This window comes from Parasteatoda tepidariorum, chromosome 5 (assembly GCF_982258835.1).
Source record: "Parasteatoda tepidariorum strain Cologne lab strain chromosome 5, Ptep-v5.0, whole genome shotgun sequence".
In the NCBI taxonomy this organism is placed as follows: Eukaryota; Metazoa; Arthropoda; class Arachnida; order Araneae; family Theridiidae; genus Parasteatoda; species Parasteatoda tepidariorum.
Genome location: NC_141759.1, coordinates 68875072 through 68901172, shown reverse-complemented (window position 1 = coordinate 68901172; position 26101 = coordinate 68875072). Strand labels below are relative to the sequence as shown.

General features: G+C 28.6%; 1 protein-coding gene across 8 annotated transcripts in view; it reads left to right on the top strand.

Annotated features, from left to right (window-relative positions):
• LOC107444712 (uncharacterized) overlaps nucleotides 1–26101 on the top strand; it is a 48505-nt gene that overhangs the window by 20336 nt on the left and 2068 nt on the right. For 4 of the 8 annotated variants that reach the window (XM_071185287.2, XM_016058927.4, XM_043040414.3 and 1 more), the window contains 9 exons: nucleotides 4265–4355; nucleotides 5331–5536; nucleotides 7447–7511; nucleotides 9568–9912; nucleotides 11317–11431; nucleotides 14066–14191; nucleotides 17674–17772; nucleotides 17867–17949; nucleotides 21203–24513. In XM_071185287.2, the coding sequence (XP_071041388.1) occupies nucleotides 4265–4355; nucleotides 5331–5536; nucleotides 7447–7511; nucleotides 9568–9912; nucleotides 11317–11431; nucleotides 14066–14191; nucleotides 17674–17772; nucleotides 17867–17949; nucleotides 21203–21329 (1257 nt within the window). In that variant the 3' untranslated portion in view covers nucleotides 21330–24513. Of the gene's footprint in view, nucleotides 1–4264; nucleotides 4356–5330; nucleotides 5537–7446; nucleotides 7512–9567; nucleotides 9913–11316; nucleotides 11432–14065; nucleotides 14192–17673; nucleotides 17773–17866; nucleotides 17950–21202; nucleotides 25013–26101 lie in introns of those variants that run through there. The other 4 variants (XM_016058950.4, XM_016058942.4, XM_016058967.4 and 1 more) reach the window with 2 other exon arrangements.

Genomic DNA, 26101 nt, shown 5'->3' with positions numbered 1-26101 from the left:
TTGAACAGCATTGGATTAAGTTGTTCTCTAACCCAAGTTTTAGTTAAGAAACCTGCAGTTTTTTGTTTTACTATGCATTCTGAGTAAAATTTATTCGTAAATTATGGTGATCAGGAATTACAGAAAAGTTGAATATTTGAAAGTTATTCCTTTGAAAGCAATCAAAATGAGTTTGTTGACACATTGAAACATTTAATATAAGTTATTATACTTATTGCTTTTAATTTTCACTGACTCTAAACCTTTTGAACATTTAATCCAGAAATATCATAATTTTTATTTTTCAATATGATTGGTTACTTGCAATGTTGGTTTTCTTTGTGTTAAATTAAGAAAATATTATGCAGAAATGTTCTTTCTGACTTGCTCAAATGTTTAATCAATGTTCAAAAGGTTAAGTGTCTTAAATCCTTGTTTTTCTTGTGAATTAGAGATTTTAGAATTATTTTTTTTATGCTGTTTGAATTATTCATTCTAATATTATATTGTTTCTACATTTTACCTAACATACTAATAACTTTCCTACAATAAAAACAAAGAACCAGACTTTGTTATAGAATGTGAAGCCTCACAAATGATATTATGAGGTAAATAAAAGTAAGTCATATTTTAATTTGAAAAAAGAGGTAAGGAAAACATGCATGTTATTCTTAATTTAGCATTGGTTTAAGTTTTTATATTTTCCTTTTGCTTTATTTGTGATAAACACTTCAAGGTGTGTTAGAAAAGTTTGAATTATGGTTTTGTAATTGAATAACTGTGCTGATCAAGCTGTTTTGCTTATTCTGGCACAGTGTCAGACATGGCAACTAACAACCTAGTGCAAAACTCTAGTAGTACTTTATTACACATTAATAATTTAACACAATATGTGGAAGAAGTTGTACCATTACAAAATGGAGCAATGCCTGAATGTATAAGTTTTGTTTCAAATAAGCATTGTTTTGTTTCAGTAAGCATAATTTTGTTTTCAAGCAGTGAGTAAAAAGTGCGAAAAGTGGTTTTCAACACTTAAAAGATAATAAGAAAGATTTTGAAAAGCAGCTGCATTCAAGTCAGCTGACTAACAACGTTACTGTAATTCAAGTGATATTGAATTAAACTTTTGCTAACAATTTTCAATAACTGTTCAACCATTGTCAAAAGTGTATTGTTAAATTGTCAAAAGCATCTATCTCTTTTTCCCCTTTATATTTAATGAGGCAATTCATCAAACTTTTCAAATGCACCGTACATTCAAATTATTTCTTCCATTGTTCAATCCTGTGTTTATTTTATCTGGTATATTGCCTTAATTCATAATTTAAACTGTAAGAAATATTTAATCAGTTCCTTCTGATTAAAATATCATGAAACTATTTCTGGATAATTTCAAACGCTTCAGAATTCAGTTCAGATGACTGAAAATTAGGAAATTTGACTTGAACACTAATCTTATTTGTAATCATTAACATATATATGTAACACTAATCATAAACATATTTGTGTTACAGTTGTGATACCATATACCATGCTGTCTTTGTAATCATGGTATGACACATACCACTGGAAGGAAATGGTTAAAGTCCCCTTAAGGACATTGGTGTTAGATTAGACTCCCCTTTCCGCTTTGTTTTTTCTGAGTACTGTAACTATGCAATGTTCTGCATGAAGTTTTCAAGTAGTATTTAAAATACAGTTTAACCTTGATGTCATGAACTTTGACAACCCAAATTTTTTGATTTAAAAAAAAAAAAAAAAAAAAAAAGACAATTCTATACATATTTTTTATGTTGATAATGGAAAAATGAATCTCTTTTAGCCAAATATGCTACCTTTAGCCAAATATCTGCTACCTTTAATTTCTTAAAATATTTTTTTACACTAATTTTTGAGTAATTTGAAATTGTTTCTTGAACTGCAATCCTTTCACACTCCCCATGTAGTAAATGGTGACTGATGTCTTCCATGTTCCCATAACAAATCATACCTCTAGGGGTACTGATCCAGGAGTTTCCTTGTCTTCTGGATTGGTTCAAATTTACAAGACTACGGAGTTGAACATTAGTGGTCGTAAACCCAAAATTGGTTCGGTTGTTCAAGGACAGATATAAGATATAAAAAATAAAAATCCTTAAAGCCTTTGAATAGTTATGTGAACTATTTCTTAAACCCTTACAAAAAGATATCCATGATTTTTGAAGAAAGTGATACGAATCCTCCATTCCTAAACAGACATATAAGATTAGAGTGCATATAGATAGAAGTGTCTGCCCATGAGACTAGAAGCAATTTGCTAGTTTAGTGAACATAATCAAAACTGATAATTCTCAGGAAGTAGATAAACAATCATGATTGGGAAGAATCAAAAATATTAAAAGTGGTTACAGCAAACATAATAAAGAGCATAAAATGACAAAATGGAAAAAGTTCAGCAAAACCTGAAGTCCAATGAAAAAGCAAACAAATTGACATTGTTTAAAATAACTGTTTTTTTAAATGTGTGTAATGCAGTTCTAAAGATATTGGGTATTGCAGAATTTTAAATGATTCACTTCCAGTTGGTGATACTTAGGTTTAACTGTATTTATGTAGTGTATGTCTTCATTTTTGTTTGTTGATAAAAATTGATATAGTTAAAAATATTCTGCTTTTATTTTTATGTAAATCAGTATAAATCTTTCTGAGTCCAACTAAATTAATGTTATTTTAATATATTTCTCTCAGCACAACATCATTAACAGCTTGCTTATGTATTGTTAAATGTATGTTTTGCAACTTATCAGTGCATGGTTTTCGTCATGGTTACATGGAAACATGGTGTACTGATTAGGACAAAAAAAAAGTTTCCTACTATATTTTTATGAACCAGTACAGAGGTGTGCAAACTATTTCACACTGGATGATTAAAATTGACATTTCAGTCATTAGACCAGTATTCCTCCTAATTTTTAAATTTTTTTTTCTCTAGACTATTGATTAAGCATAACTTAATCAATAAAGTACACTGGTTAATAATGTATTTTACGTAAAAATTAGTATTGTATATATGTATTTTACATAAAAAAAACTGTGTAAATATTTTTTTTTTAACGAAAAAGTAGAAATTAATTGCTATAAAAAATTTTATGGTAGCTGCAAAAGCAGTGAACAAAGGCATAGAAGAAAGTTTAAATTGGAATTTCATTCTGAGAAATCCTTCAAAGTAATTTGTTTTGATTTTCAGATAGAGGTATGAGTTGGAATTGGGGGAAATCCGTAAAATCGGGTCATATGATTTATAATTAATTGCTGAAGTTAGGATGGTAGCAGTTTGGGAATTTAATATTTTAAATTTTGAACATATTTTTCTATGTAATTTTTCTATATAATTCTATGTAAAAAACAGATATTATTCATTAAATAAAAAAGGTTTAATTAAAATATTTTGAACTAAAATTTTTAAATATTTAAAAATTCAGGTTATAAATTAAGAATTTTTCATAAAAAATGTAAGATATAAAAAAAATTATATTATTTTTAGCATATTGAATTATTATTATTGTAATTTATTTTTTGTAAAAGTGCCGCTCATTAAAAAGAAATTCAAAAAGTCCAAATTTTGTGAAGATAAAAAAAAAAAAAAATCTTATTTTTTTGCTGATTTTTGAAATGTTTTTTAAGTATCTATAAACGTTACCTGTAAACAAACCTGTATTAGTCTTTAATATGATCCCCTTCCTTTTGATATTTTTTAAAAAACAGAAGAATAATTGTTGTATGATTTAACATTGCACTAAATTTCCTTTGTACAATTTTTTTTAATGTGCCTGATGTTATATTGTCTTTTTATTTGTGGTTGCCAACGTAATATCTAGTGATCTATATTAGTCAATGATACAAAATAAATCAGATTTAACTACCGTAGTACTTTTACAAATTTATAGTTTTTATCTTAAGCATTGACATAAGCTTCACAAATGGTAATTCACAAACAAGTGCAAATAAAAAATTTATTTTATTTTTAAAATGTTATTTCTGATTTAATCTGTGATTAGATGATATAAGATAGAAATGCTGTTTTCCAAAAATCCTGTATAAACCCTTAAGATTGATTTCCAATATCCTTGTCTTACTTATGATTTACAAATATAAACAAATACATATATAAACAAAGTCGAATGGATTCATTTTTAAAGAATGTGACAGATTATTTTGTGACAAAGAAAAGATCTTTCAATTAAGGAAAGGTAGTGGCATGTAAATATGCTTAACTAATTACTGATACTTATATTTTTTCATACAGGGTACAGGACCGGTTCCAGATCCTTGTCTTACTTATGGTAATTGCCTGCCTAGAAATCGGTGTCTACATTCTCATCATGCACTTTATCCAAGTAAAATAGTTTTCATATATTTTTCAACTCTTATTCATGTTTTCTCTGTTTTGAATTTTTATGGCAACTTTATTTATGCCCTAGGATATTGTATAAGTGTAGGGTGTGCTAAACTATTTCAGGTTGCAGAATCTTAAATATTGTAATTTATAATCGAATTTTAAGAATATTAACACTCAGCGCTAAAATTTTTTGGAAGTGTCATCTCGTCTCCCAAAAATTCTTGTTGTAGTGAAACAACATTCCTGTAAATAGTTTACAGATAAAAGTAAATTTTAAGTGTTTGATGAACTGCAAATTCGAAACCATGACATGTTTAATTGTTAACCATGAAATTTTTAAATTTATTTCTTGTACTATTTTCAATATTTTCAATGTCTTTATAATAAATTTGTAATAATGATCTTTATTAAAATTTCTATTATACATATTTTTATTTACTCATGATGTGTGTGTGTTTATAGATATATATTCTGCTGCAAATTCATAAACATTTCATTGCACAAATTATTTCCTTCGCATTTTGTAAATAATCATCACAGTAAACAAACTTTTTGAAAAAATCATGAAATCCATAGTAGTTTTTGCCGAAAGAAAGATCGACGCTGAAATCAGGCTAAACAGTCTCCTCAAATGTGTGTTTCCTTTCGAGATTAGGTTGTCATAATAATAGTCATAATAACTGCCAAAAATTGGATGGAATTATTACCTTAAAAAGTAAATACTGTAATGAACACTTCAAAAAGTGATTATCTAAATGTATGATTTAAATATTACATTTAAATTTCTGTAGAAATGAAAACTAAAATTTTTACTTTTTGAAAGAAAAATCTTTCTGCAAGAACTCTAACATTCTGTGACAATGTCGCTTTGTTGTTGCGATTCTACCATGGGGACTATAATGTTCATTTCATAGATTAATGATAGGTTATTTTCATGAATTAAAATTTTATAAACTTTTAAACCTTATTTCAGCTACGTCAAGTCCACATTTTAGTTATGTGCCTGCCAATGTGCATAATCCTGCTCATCATCATCCTGCACTCAACAATCCTCCAGCATTTGGACAGCTATATAATTCAGTGACTGTTTCCACTCCTTCCAATCACCACGATCCGACGATCCATCCCCATCCTCCTGGCTTGGTGAGAATGAATCCTACTCACTCAAGAATTTGGCAAGTAAGTGCTTTTATTACGTTTTAATTATTTTATCTGCAACATAAAGCTGTACATATGTCATCTTTATTTTGCTGCATTCACAACACTGCATTCACCATCTAAGCCTTTCTAATATTCTAAAGCATCCTATTTAACATGTAATGTCTAATAAAGAAGATCTGAGATAAAGGTGGTTTATAAAAGAGGCACCTTTTCTAGGAAATAAAATAAAACTCATGAAGTCTCCTAGTAGTTAGTTTTCAAAAGTATTTTTAAGCCTTTACAGGTTTGTAATGTTAAAACAGCAATTTCAAATTGAAGTTGTACAAGTTAGTAATTAAACAGGAGTTAGTTTTAATTTACAAACATCATAAATTCACTAAATTACAGGATTTTTAGGTTACAAACTGAACTCTATCTTCGTAGTCACAGTTTGTTATTTTGACATAAATATGTTAAAACCTTGTCTCATGTTTCATCTCTGGAATGACATAGCAAAAATGACTAATTTATACTAAATAGTGACTAATTTTTATTAAATAATATTTTCTCATTAAAATTGCTTACAAGATAAGCTGCAATACCTACAGTAGGTTAAGGTAAAACACCTAAGACATCCAAGTTTCAGAAAGTCTGAGAGCAAGATGCATACAGTGAGGTTACCACAAAACTATAAATAAAAGGAAAACCAACATAACTGGAATACAATTGTGTAAGCAACATTAGTGTATGCAGTGAGACGATTTATTGTAAGTTTTACCATTTCATAATCAACACTGGAGAAGTGGCAGCATTACCTATCAGATTTAGCGTTACCCCTGCTACACCTGAAACCTCTAATGCTTTTTTGTATTGGCGTAGCCGATTCACTTGTAACTCTGGTTTTCCTATGACTGATGAACTTTTAGACGTGTGCCCTGCACTGCTGAATTTTAATTGCACAATTGAAAAATACTGGAGAGCATGTGCTCTAATGGCATAGGTGCTATTATTTGTAATATTGTGTTTCATTTGCAAAAAAAAAAAAAAAAAAAAAAGAATCAAGGAAGGTAATCAAGGATTTGGATAATCATGATTTCAGGGTTACAGTTGAGTAATAAAAACTGATTTTTTTCGTTAATAATCTGTCAAAAATAAGTCTTTTTTCTGCTTTAACTTCGAAGAGTTATGAAATTTTATTATTTCCTGCAAATAATCTAAAAAAAGTGACAGGTGTCACTTTTTCATATTTAATAAAAAGTCTATGCATAATAATATTAGGCACATACCTATGTAGAATTAGTTAGTAAAACTACCTTAAAATTGTGCTAATTTGGATTTTGTTAACATTATATGTATTTTTTTACTTCTGATTATTGGCGGCTAGTTTGGAAAGTTTGAGCCTCTGATGGTGAAATTTGATGCTATTAATCTACAGAATTTAAGAACAATAGCGAAATGATTTTTAATGTTCAAATTTTTCTTTGAAGCAAGTCTAATGGTGAGCTTGTTCAGGAAGCATAAGTTGGCATTGCTACTTTTTCTCAACAATTATGTTGCTCATCCGCTTTACATGTCATTGGTTCTTTTTGAGGAAGACTCAGTGTGTGAAAGGTTCACATTTACTGTGACCACTTTGGAATATTCTCACCCTTATCTCTTTCCCCACTAATGATTTCAACAATTTCTACTTCAAATTGACCCTTACAGGATTAAATCTGACTTTTTCTAAATTTTTAATCAGGCAGTAATTTTTTTGTGTATTATACCAGTTTTTCCCTATGGTGTTAAATTCATACAAAAATGATAAAATTCTGTTCTTACTTGTCCTCAACACTTAGAAGTTTAAAGAACTTGTCTGATTCAGTATTTAATTATTTATGTTGATTGAATTTTATATTTTATTTAATTGGAGTGATTTGTTATGTTTAAATAATTCGTTACTTTTATAGTCTCAGCAGCGAATGCAGGAAGTAAACAGGCGGAGGTTCCATCAACATAGTGTTTTAATGCAAATGTATGTATTGTATTTATGAGTTTTAATTTTTCTTAAATAACTGTTTGGTATTTTAGAACAATAATTTTATTTACACAGAAATCGTCTTCGAGTGTTTTAACTTGAAAAATTTGAGTATATAAGGAACTTATGTATTGGAGTATATTAGAGTATGAACTTTAAAGGTAGATAATAGTGCTCTTAGCATCAAATGCATAGCTTAATGTATAGTACTACAAGTGTGTACAATCTGTATGTGAATCCACAATTATTTTTAACCAATCTTATGAAAATTCAGTATACTTTTGTCTGGGAAAGAGCGTTTGCCTTTTAATGAGGTGAACCGGGTTCCAAACCCATCAATGTCTAGTCGATACGAATTCTGCAATCCTTGTTCTGACCACAGTGCTGACCTAAAATATTCTCAGTGGTAGACGGATCACGGGCTAGAGTGCCCTTGCTGTTAGGCTAACCATGCGAGGTTTTCGTGATTTTCCTCTCCGTGTAACGCAAATGCTTTACATGTTATTTTTATTGATTTTAATTTTTATTGACATGTTAATTTTTATTGATCTGTCATGTGGTCATTGAGTTTGGTAAATTAATTACCTTGTTTGCAAAATAATATCAGATTTACTTCTTAATTTTGTAATAAGAGACAGCAACAGGTTTGCTTGTGTAATCAGTTCTTACTGATTTTGTTCCATTCCTCCTGAACAATAAATATCTATTTATTTTAAAGTCTTACTATATTTCATTACACAATGCAAATATATGCAAGTAATATCCTTATAACTGTTTCGGTTTAAAAGTTTATGTTTGCCTCATTAGTAAGGCGATCTTCGAAGCAAGGAATGTGGTTCAGTCGGTTATATTAAGTAACAAGCTCTGCTTTGTGTACATCTGAGAAAGAGAGAATCCCTTAACCCATTTCAGTACTGGATTTTTGTTAATATTCTGAGCAAGAGCCGCGATGGTTCAGGGGATAGAGCGTTCGTCTTCTAGTGAGGTGAACCGGGGTTCGGTCCCGGCGATGGCTGGTCGATACCAATTCCGCATCCGGTTGGCACCGATCACAGTGCTGACGTGAAATATCCTCAGTGTTAGACAGATCATAGGTTAGAGTCCCCTTGCTGTCAGGCTAACCGTGGGAGGTTCTCGTGGTCTTCCTATCCATGTAACGCAAATGCAGGTTAAGGTCTGGTTTCTTAGGACAAGCGCCTTATCTGGGCGTCAGCGGAAAGTTGACGTAGAGCTGACGCCAAAAAAATAATTTTTTGTTAGCTCAGCTTGAGCAGTCCGTCCAACGCAGACATTATCTATCATTGCACTTGCATTAATAACGTAAACATATATTTATTTTGATTTTGTATTGATTTTGTTATTGTCGACCAGTGTTTTAGAGAACAAATAATGACTTTATCCAAGAAAAAACACATTATAGCTGAGCTAAATGAAGAGTGCTATGTTTAATGAAGAAGCTATGTTTAATGTCAAAATCAAAATCTTGGCTGATTTCAATGTGCTGTTGGATGTTGTCCGCCATTGCTTCTGTGGTTAACGTCACGTTGTAATCCAACTGCAGTTGAGTTGGACGACAATTGTAGTTCAAGATGAGCGTTCGATGACATATACTATCAAACTCACAAATGGACCAATCAGAGGTTAGCGCTGATTTCCAGCTGACGGTGTCCTGTCCTAAGAAACCAGGCCTTTAGTTCCATCAAAAGTCCTCCATGAAGGCAAATTTCTAGGAGTTCGGATTGGGTAAAAAATTGTGGAGTTGAACATTAGTAGTCGTAAACCAAAAAAATTGGGTCGGCTGTTCAACGACGGTTTTGAAATTATAAAATATATTCTCAGCAAATATGTGTTTTTTTATGAGGCTTTTTAATAGTATGGTTTTAAGCTCATAGTTGTCAAATTTTCATTTTGTAATGTAGTTATGCTACATCACAAAATGAAAATTCTAGTTAGTCATTAAATGCTGGCAATGTTATGTTAATAAATTGGTAATTTTAAAAGGATTAATTGTTATAAACTCTTCCTGAAATAAAATATTGATAATATATTATAGGCAACAGGAGTTAACAATGCATTTGATGGAAAGCCAAGCCCATGCAGCTACTCCTGCATTTTATCTCTGCCCCGATACAACACCTAACATCACTGCCACGGCCACTGTGGCTCCTGTCACTACAAGTCAACCTACTGCACACCTAATGCACACTTCCTTACTAGTACCTCCTGCCAATCCTGGTAATAATCCTCCAGGCCCATCAGGACTGAATGTTATACCTTCAGCAATACCACCGCCACCTACTCTGCCTACCTCAGTGCCCAGCCAATCTGTTCCATGCGCCGCTACAGACGCTGATGCCATTGTAATGCAAGCTGAAGCCTTGGTTTCGGGATCAAATCCGTAATAATATTTATATATTATTAAAAATCTTATTTTGTTGAATTTTTTCATTTTATTAAGTTTCTTTGTCTAATTTATTTATTGAAAGTTTAACTTCATAATAAAGTAAGATTACATAATAAAAAATAGTAAATAATTATTAAATCAATTTTGCATGACCTTGCATAAATGAGTTTTGTAATTGTGAGCAAAAATTTTTACATTTGCTGGATATTTTTTCAACAGTTCTAGTGAAATACATAAAAGTTGCTGACAATTTGAAGTGGCTCAAACTCTTTTAACTTCTCTACTACATAAAGATTTTGGACCATATTTTGACAGTCAAGAATCCAAATTAGTCTAAGTTTATTCTGAAAAAATATCTAATTTCAGATTTCATATGCTTAAAACATTGACTGCACAAACTATCATATTCATGGATAGGCCCTCAAACTATTAAGAGTTAGTCCTAGTACTTGGAAAGCTGATAATCAGATTAACGGTTTCAAGATGTTTACTTTTTTTGTTTTGCGTAAGGAACAGTAAAAGGCTGACACTTGAGAGAATGTATAAACTCTTTTTCTTTCATCTGAATTGTTTGCATTATCAGTACCAATAGTCCACTGAATTGCTTTGAAATTTTAAAATTAAATATAAATGTATACATTTGAATGTACATTTTTCACTCCACGCGCAAGTTGTAGATGAGCTTTTTATTAATCTTTTGTCACCAGAATTAGTGTGGTAGTTTTTGCTTTAAATAAATTTAAGTCAATGTCAGGAAAAAAAATATATTGATTGGAGTATGAAAGCAAATTCTTCTGTGACACAATAAAATTAATCAAAAGAAAAAAAATACTTTTCTGAAAATTGATTTATCGACATGAATGATACATAAATTTAAGAACCTATTGTAAAAATGACAATTGTTCATTTGTTTATTACATAATAAGTTCAGTACATAACAGTTCATTTGTTAATTTTTAAAACATAATAGTAAACACGGTGTATAATAATTAGTTTTGAAAAATATGTTTTAATATTGTTATTTAAGGTCTGTAGCTTAATTTAAATGTTCTTAATTTTATACAAAAGTATTCATATTTCATTTTATATTTTGCATTTTTCTACTTTTATCTTACTTTTTAAAATTCTTCAATATCATTTAAATCGAGGATCATTTATTAAGATGTAAACAAATTAAGACTCCTATTCAAAAGGACTTGGAACAATAGAAATGTCTCTTAAATAGAGGGTGTCCGGTATTTAGAGCTGTCCTTTGCGGAACTGTTTTATTTTAAAGTCAAACACCTAGTAACTTTCAAACTGATAAATTTTGCAACTCTCTGAGAAATGATTTATTATTATTTTCTTTATGGAAAAAATTAGTTTTATTAATGTCAGTTATCTTTTTTTATACTTTAGTGAAGTGGGACATATTCATCATCATCATATTCACCAGCATCATTATCATCATCCGCCTCCTCCAAGATTGCATCATTTTAGTGTGCCATCTGTAATTGGTCTTCCAACAGGAATGGTGAGTTAAATGAATTTTAATCCACATTTACAAAGTGTTCAATAATGTTTTAAAGTTCAACATGTTAAATCTTTTAAATTTTTTCACTCTTACATAATGTACAGTGGGATTCAAAATATTTTAGCTAAAAAGAAAAAGCAAAACAGACACAAAAAAAAAAAAAAAAGTTGGAACATGGTTTGGCATACATAATTAACAAAAATCATTTTACATTTTTTTATTTGCATTGTACTGCATTTCTACCCTTGTTACACATTTACAATTAATATTATTTACAGGAGATATTAAAGCTTTTGCAAAACATGTATTATGCGTAGTAAAAATTACTGCAATGATTCTCCTTACTAATTTTTTCTGTGATTAAAAAGATGTTAAGTAAATAAGTCCTTTTAAAATACTCCATCAGAAAAATTGTAAGCAAATCTGGTATTCGCAGTGTCCATGGGATTGGTTTCATACCGACATGTATTTCAGACACTTTTTCTTACATAGTAAGAATTGCTACAAAGATTCCCCATATTAATTTTTCTGTGATGAAAAAAGTGTTTACGTAAATACGTTCATTTAAAATACAACAAAAGAAAAATTTCAACTAATATAGCAGGGTTTGTTGATTTAAATCAGCTTGATTTAAATCAATTATTTCTTTTTAAATATATATATTGATTTTAAAAGTTAAAAATCAGTGTTTTAAACTTGATACTTCTATTGTTTTGTTTTCTTAGTTTTAAAACTTATTTTAAATAAATTGCTGCATTAATTAATTTTAGTTAACGAAATTACTTTCGTTCTTGGTGTTTGTTAAATCCCAACACATTTGAAATTACATTTTTAAAAATGTTTTGATTCTTGAGATTGAAAGTACAGATTAAAGTGAACATTTAATGCTGTCTTAATATAGACTTGCATAGCTGTAGAAGTAATTAATAACGGGGGTCTGTCTAGGTTTTTCTGAAAGGTACCTATTTTGTGAACATTTAGACATAATTTGTGAAAAATTAAAAATTATATTAAAAAATCAATAGAAAAACATGGTAAAAATATAGATTTATTGTTTCTTAAGGGATACAAAAGTAAAATTTTAAGAAAAAGCATTTTGTGAAACTACCGTTTTTCCTAAAGTTCAATTTGTGAAACTACCGTTTTACCTAAAATTGAATTTGTGAAGGTACCGCTAAACGGTAGTAAATTCGACCTGGGCAGACCCCTGAATAAGCATGATTTTTTTTCAAAAAATAATGCAAATAATGTTAATTAAAATTCCACCTTTTGAATGAAAAAGCGTGGAATTAAAATCTACATTATATTTTATTGGTGGAAAATGTATATTTCTGAAGCTTGAGGTTATATTAAAAAGAAATTACCCTAATATGCCAAAAGTAGAAGAAAAAAAAAAGGCTGATGAATTCATATATTTTTCTCTTGATATAGTGTCATTCTTCTCCTCAAAGTCTATTTGAAGCAGTAGGGTTATGTTAGCAGTAGGGTTACAAAATGTTTACAGTATCTTTGACATTATCTGATTTTCTATAAAGAAATTTTGTGAAAAAAAATTCTAATGAGTACATAGAAGTTTTAAAAATTTTTTTTTAGCTTAACTTATCTATTTTGATATAGAATTAAAAATAATGGTTTTAATATAAAAATATATAGATTAAATATTTATTTATTTTTTGATGAATGTCTACATTTATAAACACAATCTGTTACATTTATTTTGTCATATTAAAAATCAAGAAAAAAAGAGAAGAAATCACAATTTTAAATTAAAATTATGATTTACTAATTGAAACTTTGTTTTGTTAGCGGTACCTTCACAAATTCAACTTTAGGAAAAACGGTAGAATAATTTGATAAAATATTTTTTTCTTAAAGTTTCATTTTTGAGTCTCATAAGAAACGATAAATTCATATTTTTACCATATTTGTGTTGATTTTTTGATCTGATTTTTAATTTTCACAAATTATGTCTGAATTTTCACAAAATAGGTATACCTCTCAGAAAAACCTAGACAGACCCCTGTAGTATTCTTTGAATTTTTTATTTCATCTATTCTTTAAATTTCAATTCTGCATTTATTTCAAAATGGTTGCTATGCATTCAAAGCTATGTATTGTAATGAAAAATTATTTTAGTAAGTTAGAGCTTCTGAAATATTGTTATAATATAGTTTTAATATTAATTTAATTTTGATTAAACATTTACAAAGTTTTTTTTAATCATAAATGAAAGTTCTTACTGTGTATTTGAATAAAAATCAAAAAAATCTGATTTAAATAAAAAAAATCTGACTTTTTTGATTTTTTAAAAAAAAAATCAAAAAAATGACGAACCCTGTAATATAGTGTTCACAGTGACTATAGGATTGGTTGTCATAGAGATATTCTTATACTGTTCTGAACAGATTACAAGTTCCTGTATGATTTCAAACATTATTTTATAGCAATCTGTAACTATTTCCATATCTAATATTATGAAAAGAAACAAGTTTGGTATGTGGAGACATATGCAATTTTGATTATTTATGTTTAGGGTTATCTTAATATTTTGGTTGTTAAATTGCTTGATTTTTTGACTATTGTTTAAAATGCATTTCTCTAAACTAAGTAATTTTTTTTTCTGTGATCTTGCAGCCTATGGGTATTAGGCCTCCTGAGCTATTTGGTTTGCCTCACTTGACTGAGCTTCCTCCTACACCTCCTCTATTCCAGCACCACTATGTACCTGTACTGCCACGTCAAGTTCATGCTAGGATAGAAGTATGTGCATATTTTGCTTTGCATTTCTTTAAAATCTCTTCAAATTTTGTTAATATTTTTAAAATATCTGATTCTGAAGTCAATCTTATATGTACTTGAATCTTTTGATTTAGGAATGTAAGCATTACAAATATGTTATAGCTTAATTACTAAAAAAATTTTGAGTCAAGTAATTAAGGAAATTGTGTTAATATTTTTATTTAAGTCCCGCAACATAATTTGAATTGCATTTTTAAAGAAACTTAAAACTGCTATTTCACTAGGTCGTTCTTCAACACTGCATCCAAATGTTTTCAATTCTAGAGTAGAGTAAAAATATGATACTTGATCATATCATGTTAAACATAATACATGTTTTGTTTTGAAATTAAAAATTTCCAGTTGTTAAAAAAATTGCCACTGGGGTCACATATTTACAAAGAAAATTTCTAGTCGAGCTGAAAAATAATTTGATCTCTTAGACTGGAACTAAAGTAAAATGTTTTTAGATGAAAAGCGTTATTTGTTCCTAAGCATAAAAAAAAAAACTAATTTTAGCTTTTAAATTCAGGTACGTAAAGTAACAGAAACAAAGGTAATTACTAGATAGAGCCCAGATTTTGATGACCTAAAAAATCTCAACTGATGCCCTTAAAAAGTACAAAAAATGCTCTAAAAATGCGAAAATTGCGCTAAAAATGCCTTATGACATGACTTAAATAAACTAAAAATATTGAACTAAAACAATGTGTTACTCAATTTTAAACAATGTTTACTATTATGAATCGTTTCAAAAAATATAAAGCAGTGCAATACTTGTTCTATGTTCATTAAAGTTTGAAAAATATGTTTTTAATCCTAAAATAACTAAAAAAAAAAAAGGAAAATGGACTCTAAAACATTTTCATTTTGTATAGAAACTTTAATGAACATAACAACTTCCATCTCCTAATATTACTAAATATCAGAATTACATTTGATTATTAAATGATTTTTAATATTTTGAAATGTAAGCGAGTGTCTCTTGTCTGAAAGTAAATTTTTATACCTGGAGAAGCTTCTTTCAACGTCTACTGATGTTATTGGTGCAAACTTGAAAAAGACGGTCTCACTTACTGACAGTTCTTCTTCAATTTGAAAAGACGTTGCTTCACCTGTTAATATCCTGGAGATTTTCTTCATTGTTTGGAAGCCAGTGTTCTTCTCCAAAACTTTGTTCAATTTAGGTGCTACACTTTGTGCCGTCTTTCCCCTTGCTTTTTGCAACACTTGACTCACTACGTCAATATAATTTATTGCATCGTAAAGCTCCAATTCTTGTTTCTCCAAGTTTGTAATTGTCGAGGACACAATAGCAAAGTTAGATTTGATAAATGATAAGTTTCCTTCGATTTTATCAGAGGCCAACACGTTTTGCGCTATCTTAATTGATGCAGCATCTTCTAAATCAAGACAAATCTTGCATTTCTTGTAATAAAAATGCCCCGAAAAAAATATTAAAAATTGGAAAAAATTAACAAAAAACTTAAAAAATGCTTTAAAATGCAAAATATTCTCCAAAATTGAAAAAAAAAAATGCCCTATTAATCTAAAAAAATGCTCTGAAGGACAAAAAATGTCCAAAAATGCAAATGTCATCAAAATCCGGGCCTTAGTAATTACTAAATGCAAATTGTGGTCTTAACCATTTAATGTAGACTGGATGTGAGTGTCCCTTCTTTATATTATTTTTCTAATGATCTATTAGATTATCGGAATTATATTTGCACTAAAATATAAAAAAAAGTCGCTGGAAATTTTTTTCATTCATATTTAAAACCTTATCAATAATTAATTTTGTAAATTAAATACATTTCGATGATGAATATCTGTTTTGCTCAGATCTAAATAACTGCAAAAAGTGCAAATTTTAAAAGTATTATTTGAAAATAATTTACCTTTAACATTGAAAAAGACACTTGGGTTTCACACTATATTTCATAATCATAAATTATTAAAATGCTAAATGTAATATTTTTTACTTATTTTGACGTAAATTAAAACCAATTTAATGAAGAAAATGTGAAAAATATGTTTATTAAAAATTCTGCATCAAAGGGAAATGTAAAACTTAATTTTCATCAACAAATACAGCTACTTTTAACTTTCAACTCAATGTTTTAGTAATTTAAATAGACTAATACATACATTTCAATTTTAACTGTTTTTATGTAGATCTTGGTTTACCTAAATGTTACATTATTTTTTCTCCTGTTACTTTATATTCTGAATTTAGCATTATGAACTTGGAAACAAAAATTTGTTTTATATTAATGCCATAAAAATTTAATATTAATGTTTTCGATTCCCCACCAAAAAATGATGGGGGAAAAAAAGAAATCGAAATATTTGTAAATTTTATTTAAAAAATTTTTGATAAATTGTTTTATATGGAAAAAGATAAAATTTTCTACATCTAATCATTTTAAGCTGTCTCATAGTTTTAAGTTGAGTTGTTAACCCTATGTTTCTCATCTCATATATGTGAGGAAAATATTTGTATATGTAGTCATTATTGTATACATGGGAAAAATATTTTACATGGAAAATTTCATTTTGGGGGCTTTCTAAAAATTGTCATTTAGTAATGTTCCAAAGAAATGCGTTATGGAAACTTTCCTAAAATAGATGTTAATTATTTTTATTTTTCAAATTAAAATAATAGTTCATCTAAATATATATAAGTATTTAGAACTAATTACGGCAAAAAGCGAAATCTCTATTTTAATTTTTGCTGTTAGGTATAAGGTTATTGTTTTAGCTTTCTCTTCAGCTTGACTATAGATGCCATTTTCCACTTCCTTTTTTTCCATTGCTACATAAAAGGGAGTTTCCCCTTATTTCTACATCTACAAATGCAATATGGAATTTCCCTTTCTTTTCACTTGGTTGCTAATACCAGTACTCTTTCTGTTAAGAACTATACTTAGGTTTTAATAGAAAAACAAATTCTGCTATAATTTTTTTTATTATTGTGCACTAGAATTTTAAGCCTAATATTTGTTAACCAGTTAACATGATCATTAACCACATAAAATAACTCGTAAATTAACCTTAAAAATAATTTTGAGTTCATACCTTCATAAGTGGCATATCTCATAATGGTTTTATAAATAACATTTTCTATAAATGTGAGATTTACTGAGATTAAATATTATTATTGTATTGTTAAGCTTGCATAAGTTTGCTTCGCTTTTATGTACATACAATATATAAATGGTAAAATATCTCAGGAAAAAAGAAAACATGTCAGATGGAAATAGTAAAATAGTAATTATTTTCTTATTTTGAAATGATAAAACTTTTCAAATGACTCTAAATTAGGCATTGCCTCCATAAAAAATTAATTTTACAGAATTATTACTGAATTAAAAAAAATTTATTTTATGATTAGTTTTGTCGATGCAATGTTTTATTTCTTTTTTCTTTTTTGTGTGTGTTATAATTCTTCGTTTGTTGGATAGGATTATATGAGGTTTGTTGATCAGCGAAGAATGGCTGTGAATCGTGGTGCCTCTCAAGCTACTATTGAAAGATATACTTTGCCTCACAAATACAAAAAGGTTGATACATGTTTACTATTACATTACATTATTTTTTACATATTTATTAATTTTTTTTTTTGTATATTTATTTTTATATATTTTACTTTTATAGATAATAAAATGCAACGAAAATGAGGACAACTTAGAAAAATGCACTATCTGCCTTTGTGAATTTGAAGATGATGAAAATGTCAGGTAAACACAATTGAAAATTTATTTTCTTGTTCTTCATTTTAAGGTACTGTATGTTAAGGATTTGGAAGGCAAAAGAAATTACTTCTAAAGTGGGGAACTTAGTTTTAATTTACTACAGAAATTAGTATTGATTTTTAAAGATCCTTTGCCCTTTAGGGTGCTTGTCATCCTTAAAAGTAAACATGTGTCCTGCGACCTAAAACTGCTCTATTGTTCTTTTTTCCCCTACCAGTTTTTGCCAAACTTAGTTTATAGCCTCATTCAGCATGACAGCAAAGATGGGATAATAATGATACAAAGGGTCGACACACTTACCAATTCATCCCAAAAGTCAGCAATCGAAAAATCTACTCCAACTTCTATATCAATGAATTTCTAACTAACCATGGAGCCCAGGGTAATTATTAGTCAAAATTGTTCGAAAAGACCTGAACTGTAAAGTTTGTAAGAGTTATGAACATATCGAACACATACTTACTGTCTGTCCAATTTATCATGATTTATAAAAAAATAAATTTTTCCAGAAAAATTTCAACTGATACCAATAAAAGAAACTGGACCGAAAAGAAAGTAAACAAAGGGATTGAAGAGATTTTTAAAAGACTTTTTGAAAACAGAATTGAGGATTTTACCTAAACTGATCCTTCAATAGTAGTCCCTGAATGGGGGGTGGGACAGGATTAAAGCCGAGCTGTAGCATCATTCAATAAGCTTAATTAGTAGATTACATAATATTTTTGCTATATTTGTTTTTGTGTCTATAAATTTTTTCTTGCCTGACCACCGTAATTCTGTTGGTTCAACATCAAATCAGCTATTAAACATCAATGTATGTTGGAAAATTCATTTTTTAAAAATGCAATATGTTTTTTTAAAAATATTAATCTATTTTTTGTACATTTCTGTTTATGAAATTAGGTTTAATAAGTTTTTGAAATGATGTCTGAATTACCCCAAAATATATACTTTTTTCTGAAATTTCAATTTTTTGCATTATTTGGGATTTTTGTTTAAATAAATTTCTTCCGTAGTATCTAAATTTTGTATAAATCACAACAACGTATAATAAATGTCTGCTTTAGATTTCCTTAATTTTTTTGTGTGCATAATTTCTTTCGTCATAATTAGTTTTGAAAGTGTTATCCAGATTTTAATTAAATCACAGCATGAACGTAGATATAATTTTTTTCTGAAATTTCCTGTAATTTCACACATAATTTATTTTTATTTTTGTGGTTTTGATAAATTTCTGAAGTGATATCCTAACTTCATACCTTTTTCTGAAATTTCTTGTAAGTTTTTTTGAGCATGACTCTGTTTTTTTTATAGATTTGGGCTTTGTAAATTTCCAAACTCAGGGATGAGATTTTTCCGCTTTTTAGCGAATTTCAGCCTTTTTATCAAAAACTCAGATTCTCTGAAATTTTTTTTTTACAAACATTCTGCCTTTTCTGAAAATTCAGCCGTTGAAATAAAATAATTATATTTATTTCCGATTTGATATCTAGATATAATACATCAAAAGATATATAGAAAATTCTAACTACGTAGCTGCCAACCCTTCCGTATATCTACTTATTTATCTATAAGCTTTTACGAGCAGAAAATAAGATTTATCTCATTTTTACCCGTCGGCTGGATAGCTCATATTTTCGTAATCAGGAGGTCGCTGGGTTTTAATATCAAACATCGATTTTGGTATTTACCTGATTTAAAATTTGAGCGTTGCGATTCCTATTCTCGCGATTTCAATATCGTTCATTGCAATTCTTACTTACGAGATTTAAAAATCCAATATCGTGATTTGTATACAGGCATTTTTAAAATTCTATGTAATGATTCATATTCACGCGAGTTTATCTGATATTGTGATTCGTTTTTGCAGTTGTGATATCCAACATCTATTTTCGTGTGATTTAAAAATTACCCTTTTACACGTGATTTAAAAATTAGGCTTAATATATTCTTTAAAATCCTTTATCGTGATTCTTGTGAAAAGTAAGTTTTTTTCCTGAATTAGTTATACTATAAATGTGGCAGCTTTTCTATCGTCGATTATCGCTATATATATGCATCACAACATCAGCGAAACTGAATGAGAATATATTACTGACATTTTTGTTATAAATCACTTAAGAATTACTCGCATGAAAATTCAGCTTTTTTCCTTTTGGCCAATCTCATCCTTGCAAACTAATATTCAAATTTTATGTAAATTACATATGAAAAAAATAGTGAGTGGAGTCCCTCCGCTCAGAAGAAGTGAAACTTCGTAATGTGAAAATGAAAATAGGAAGGGGTAGAAATTGATTTTTAGTGAAATCATATTGCTTCCTTAAGACAAACTTTATTAACATTGCTTACATTTTACAATTGATCGCATCTTTTAATTATCATTTTCGAGTGGAGAAATATCCAAATCTGTAACATTTACAATAGGATTATGATAACTAATGTAAGATACGAAATGTTTGAGTTCCATTTTTTTGATATTTCTTGCAAAAACTACATCAGTGGTAGTTACCCCTTTGGTTGTTGGATCATTCTTACCATTTATCATTTCCAATCCAAATTTGTCTTTAAGGAAGGTTAATAATGTTTCAGCTTCAGGTAACGAGAAATTCACATTAAAATCTCCTGCAAGAATCACAGGCCGCTCACAATAATCAATTTCTTCACCAGTAACGTCTGCCAGAGCTTCTGAACCTGCAGTGGATAGTGGCAATAAAGATTTTGCAATAAATAATTTAATATCCCTCATGGCTGCATTTGGTGAAATATAAATGGCAATTAGAAAAGAGGAAACCTAACAATCAATTGATGTTCACAAGAGACGTACCTTGACATGACCTTAAATCTGTCGCATTGTCCGTGGGATTATTTTCACTCATTTTTTACAATTGTTATCCACTAAGTTTGAAAATAAAAAATACTACCCTATTAAATTATATGTGTATCAAATCAAACTAAAATATTTATAGAAAAACAGTACTTTTATGACTTTTTATTATTTTTATGCTAGTCAGAACCAAAACAATATGGAAATGAATGAGGGAAAACTGGATCCTACCACGTCATTTCCCGGCCAATAAAAATGTATCGTTAAACGTTTAACGCAACCTTGTTGGAAGTCTCATAAGAAGTATCACTTCAATAAAAATATTTTTTTTTGCAAAAATTTATTTTTGTTAATTTTGTGATTTATAGTTTTGGGCTTTAGTAAATTTCTGAAGTATTTTTTTGTATTTTGTAGGAGGCTACCTTGCATGCACTTGTTCCATATTGAATGTGTTGATCAATGGCTGACTACCAATAAGCGGTGTCCCATTTGTAGAGTTGACATTGAGGATCATCTAAAAGATTTCGGCATTACTTCGTGATATTGCTACTACTATTCCAAATACTATGGTATAGTGAATAGAATTTAACCTCAGTGTCATTGACTGATGTTTTATATCTTATTGCACTAAAATATTTCTACTCAAATTGTTTTTCTACATTTTATAAGTGTGTACTATCTTCCAAGTAACTGTTCAAATAACACAACGATGAGCTTAGTGGCATTAAAATAAATAAAATAATCAATACTTGCATACGAAAAAAAGCTAATTCTGGATAATTTATTATATCGCAATAGTATGGTCAACAATATTTGACTTGACACTTCTCTTTCATTTATTATTAATAAAAGTTTAAAATACAAGAATTGTCCTAATGAAAAGCCAACATATGTAATACCATCACAAATGCAGTAGTGATAGAAGCACATCCGGGGCAATGAAGGAAGATGGAGGAGTGTGGTTGTAGATTGCATATAATTGATTAACTGAGTCAGCATTAGAGCATTTAAAGTGAATGTTAAGTCATGCTAAAGATTGATGACAGAATAACACTATTTTAATACAACTATTTTTAATGGCAGAATGTGATAACACCATTATTTTACTAAGATAGAGTGCTGCACAGATGTCAGATATTTTATCTCTTCGATTTCTCTAATTTATTAAATAGTTGCAATGGTCGGTGTTTGCTTACCGTAATTCGATATTGATGTTCACCTTTCCTAAAACTTACACTCCATTTGTGTATAGCTGTTTTTCCTGGAAAATGGCTCACCATAAACACTCACCTCTTTCCACTAAAAACCGTATTACTGCTCTATGTTCTGTTCTGGAGACAATAATTTTTAGCATTACTTTACATTCACTTTAAATGCTTTCTTGCAAACTGTTTAATTAGTTAATCTGTAGTGCACTTCTACTATGTGTCTTTATAACGTTGAATGGAGGTGCTGATATCCATACTCTTTTTCTGATGCTATAACAGGATAATTTTTCATTTGGGCAACCTTTATGTAATGAACTCGTAAATTAAATTTACTCTTCCAATGTCTTATGGCCAAAGTTCAGCAATTGTGTACATTTTAGTCTAGATCATTTAAATATCTGGCAATTCTTAATATCTTCTTACAAAAATGTTTTAAATCTTGTTAATTGTCTGAAGTTATAAATTTGCTAATGGAAGTAAATCAGATGAAAACTTTTAAATTGTCGACTGTGAAGATTTGCTCTCTCTGAAAATTAAGCTATCTGAATTATTGATTATATACTTTTTCAAATATTTAACACTTTTTTTTCTTCCTTCAAAATATAATAAATTTCTTGTTAGTTTTTGACTGCATGAGAAGCTATTTAAGTAAACTTTCACTTTAATATTTTTGTAATCAAAATAAGGTATGCACACTATTTGGTGCCAGAAAAGACTGCTGTGTCATTTTAAGAATTGATTGTCATTTCAATATTGATTGATTGTTATGAAAGATTTTCAGTGCTTCGACCTACAGCTTTTTGTGAGACCCGTATTTGGTGGTTATAGGTAAATCATTTAATATAGGAAAGGGCAATTTTAAAGTGCAGTGATTTATCTAATTTTTAAACTCGCCTTGTTAATTAACTTGTGTTTAAAAACAACAGCTTTATTTCATAATCACTGTGCAATAGTGAACATTGGCTTCATAATTAATTATTTAATGGGACAGATAAATGATGTGGGTTTTATAGGAAAAGTTAATTACTAATGACAGGTCATTAAAATAGTTTTAAGAAGTAGTTTCAGTTTTCTCTTTGTGCTTGTGAAACATTAATAACTATAAAAAGAGATAAACTTGTTTAAGTTTTTTGTATTAAGAAATACCTTGTTTTTCTAAAAGTGGAAATCATTACTAAATATTCACTTTGGCACTGAGTCTAATTTACTTTTTTCTAACTTATATGAATTAAATATATCTCATTATTTGTTCTAGTTTGTTATTGTATTGCTTCATCAAAGAAATATATTTATCTAAATTAAATTTTAGCATATTCTTCATGCATACTTAACTGATTTAGTTGAATTCACAATTAATAAAGTTAAACATTAGTAGTTATTCACATTGCTTGTGGTTATAGTATTTACATAACTTTTTTTTTAGTTTCTAAAACATTTTTTTTTTTTTGTGTTATATATAAAGTCAAGCTGATCTTATTCATATGTGTTATTGTAATATCATAGTTATAGAAATGTATTTAGATTTATCAAGTTATGTTGCTTTAAATTCTATTTATTTATTTTTTTTTTTTTATTGTGACTAGAAGAAGTAACTTACAAAATAATTGGCTACATATTTAGGAACGAAGCTTTAAAGCAGTTTCTTTAGTAAGAATCGACGCCTTGAATGTTTCTAAATATGCAAATTTAAAATTTGTCTGTAGGATGGTGAATATAACTTTTCCTCAAAGTGTTAAAGCTTTGTTTTCACTTCATGAATGTACTGTATGTAGTTAGAATTTCCACTAATTTAAAAAAAATTGCTTTATCTTGACGTCATTTAAATATAATTAATAAATTTAACCTTTTTATGTTCTTTTTCTGAGAGCATTTTTTGTTATTTTGTAGAGTTTATTTTTTATTTCTTCCCCCTTATGAAATAGAATACCAAATTCCATATTGACAAAAATTGCTATATAGATGTGAAACTCAGTGAAATTCTATGTTAAATTCTGACATGTTATGAACTTGAAAACAAAAACATGTGTTTGTGAGGTCATTTTAAATGTTTGCATACGCCCACACTAAAAATGCAATAAGTGGAGTGTGCCACATTTGTGTTTCATGTACAAAAAAAGTAAGCCTCTTTGCTTAGCAATGAGCAGATTGTATTATTTCCCCATGCTTTGTCTAACATCGTGAGCTTTTTTTCATTATAGACTGTTTTGTTTGCATTTATCATTTGATGTTTCTTTTTCTTTAGATAACCAAAGCGGGTATTCATTTACATTCTCAGTAAAAGTTTGAATTTAAAAGTGTTTTCATGCACTTAATGATTATGTATAAAAGTAAACAGGGACACTGTGGGCCATCACCGACCATTAAACAGGGGCCTTTGAATAAATTTCACTGGTTTGTTATTGCCTTATGCTGTTTCTTGTCCAAGTTATTTGCAATTTTTTGCACTTAGCATTGGTGCCAAATCTTTAAACATATCTAATATTTTTATTTCTTAAAATAATGCATTGCAGAAATTTCTTTCTTAGTAAAATTGGATTGCCGGGAAAAGATGTTAATTATCTGGAGAAGATAAAACTCTAGTAATGAAATCATTATTTCTACATCTTATTTACCAAATTGAAAAAAAAAGGGTACTTTTCTGTTAGCCGGACGCAAATGTCGCCAAATGTGAACCAAACGCGAGCCATGTCGCAAAGCGAAGCGAATGACAAAGCAGTCAATGGAATAAAAGTCGAAAACTTTCAACTATAAACAAATATTAATGAATTGTAAACAAAGCAGTTTTACCCTAAAAGGCGATTTTTTTTTGTTGCTAAGATAGGAGAAAGAAAAGAAAATGTGCTTTGTTTTGGATGAATTCAGAGAATAGAGCATGTGGCCCCAAATTAACATTCCCCTTATGGTTGTAAGAAATTTGGCAGAATTCTACATTATTTGGCGATTTTTTGCTTGTGCCTGGCTAACAGAAAAGTACAAAAAAAAAAAAAAAAAAAAAAAAAAAAACAGTAAATAAAAATTGCTAATGCTTACTCCCTTTTCCTATTAACATTTAAACTATATTTTTATTTACAAGATATTTTACAAGTGAATTCATGTTTTGCCTGATAAAAGTGAGTGATAGTTAACAGAAAGTATACACCCAAGCATAATCTAGAAAGGAAATTTTCTTATTTACACTTTATCTTTTTCAGATAATAGCAGCACAAAAATGCTTGTACTTTAAAGATAAAGGATAGTCTTATTTTTAGGTTAATGTAGTGCTAAATCCTACTTCTTTTATTTTTTCTTTTAATTATTTTAATATTTTTTCTTTCAATTATTTTATATTTTTTTCTTTTAATTATTTTTCCTAACTTTCAATTTTTTAATATACTAATTATTGAATTTTATGTTTTTTTTGCAAATTTGTCCTTGCTTTCCAATTTAAATTTTTTTGTTTGTTATTTATTCATGTTTAAAAATTGGCATCTATGCATATGTGTTTATTCTACTTTGAGCAATATTTTTTGCAGCTTAGAAATATAATAAAATAAAAAAACAGGCTTTTTTCTGACTTAATACCCTTTTTTGCTATTTTAAAATTTTTGAGTCAGATTTAAAAAGCCTGTTTTATTAAAATAAAAGTCTGTTCTGTGTTCTTGTAGTATAATATTTTCATAAGACATTTTTGCAATCCTATTTGCACTCTGCCAAATAAAAAGCAATAAGTGTGAGATTTAAAATTAATTTTTTTACCTCTTTTAAGAAATCTTCTCTGCTGGTTCTGATCTGCATGTGTCACTAACTATGTTAAATGGTGATAGCACATCTCGAAGATGTGTTTTTTTGTAGCAGATGTCTGTATTAGTCCGAACGTGCTGACCTTACTCAGTGTGTACAATGCTTTTATTGTAAATGTATGTGAAATTTCTATGCAAGTACATATAGCTGTCAATTGCTCAAATCACCTTTAAAACTATTTTATTTTTAGACTCTTTGCATTCTTTATCATCCTATATCATTAGGTAAAGTGGTATAAAAAAAAAAGGTTTAACTTCATTATTAGTTTGTTTTTGCTGTTCAACTACATTTAAAAGCTGTAAGATTACTTGTGTAGCAATTTTTG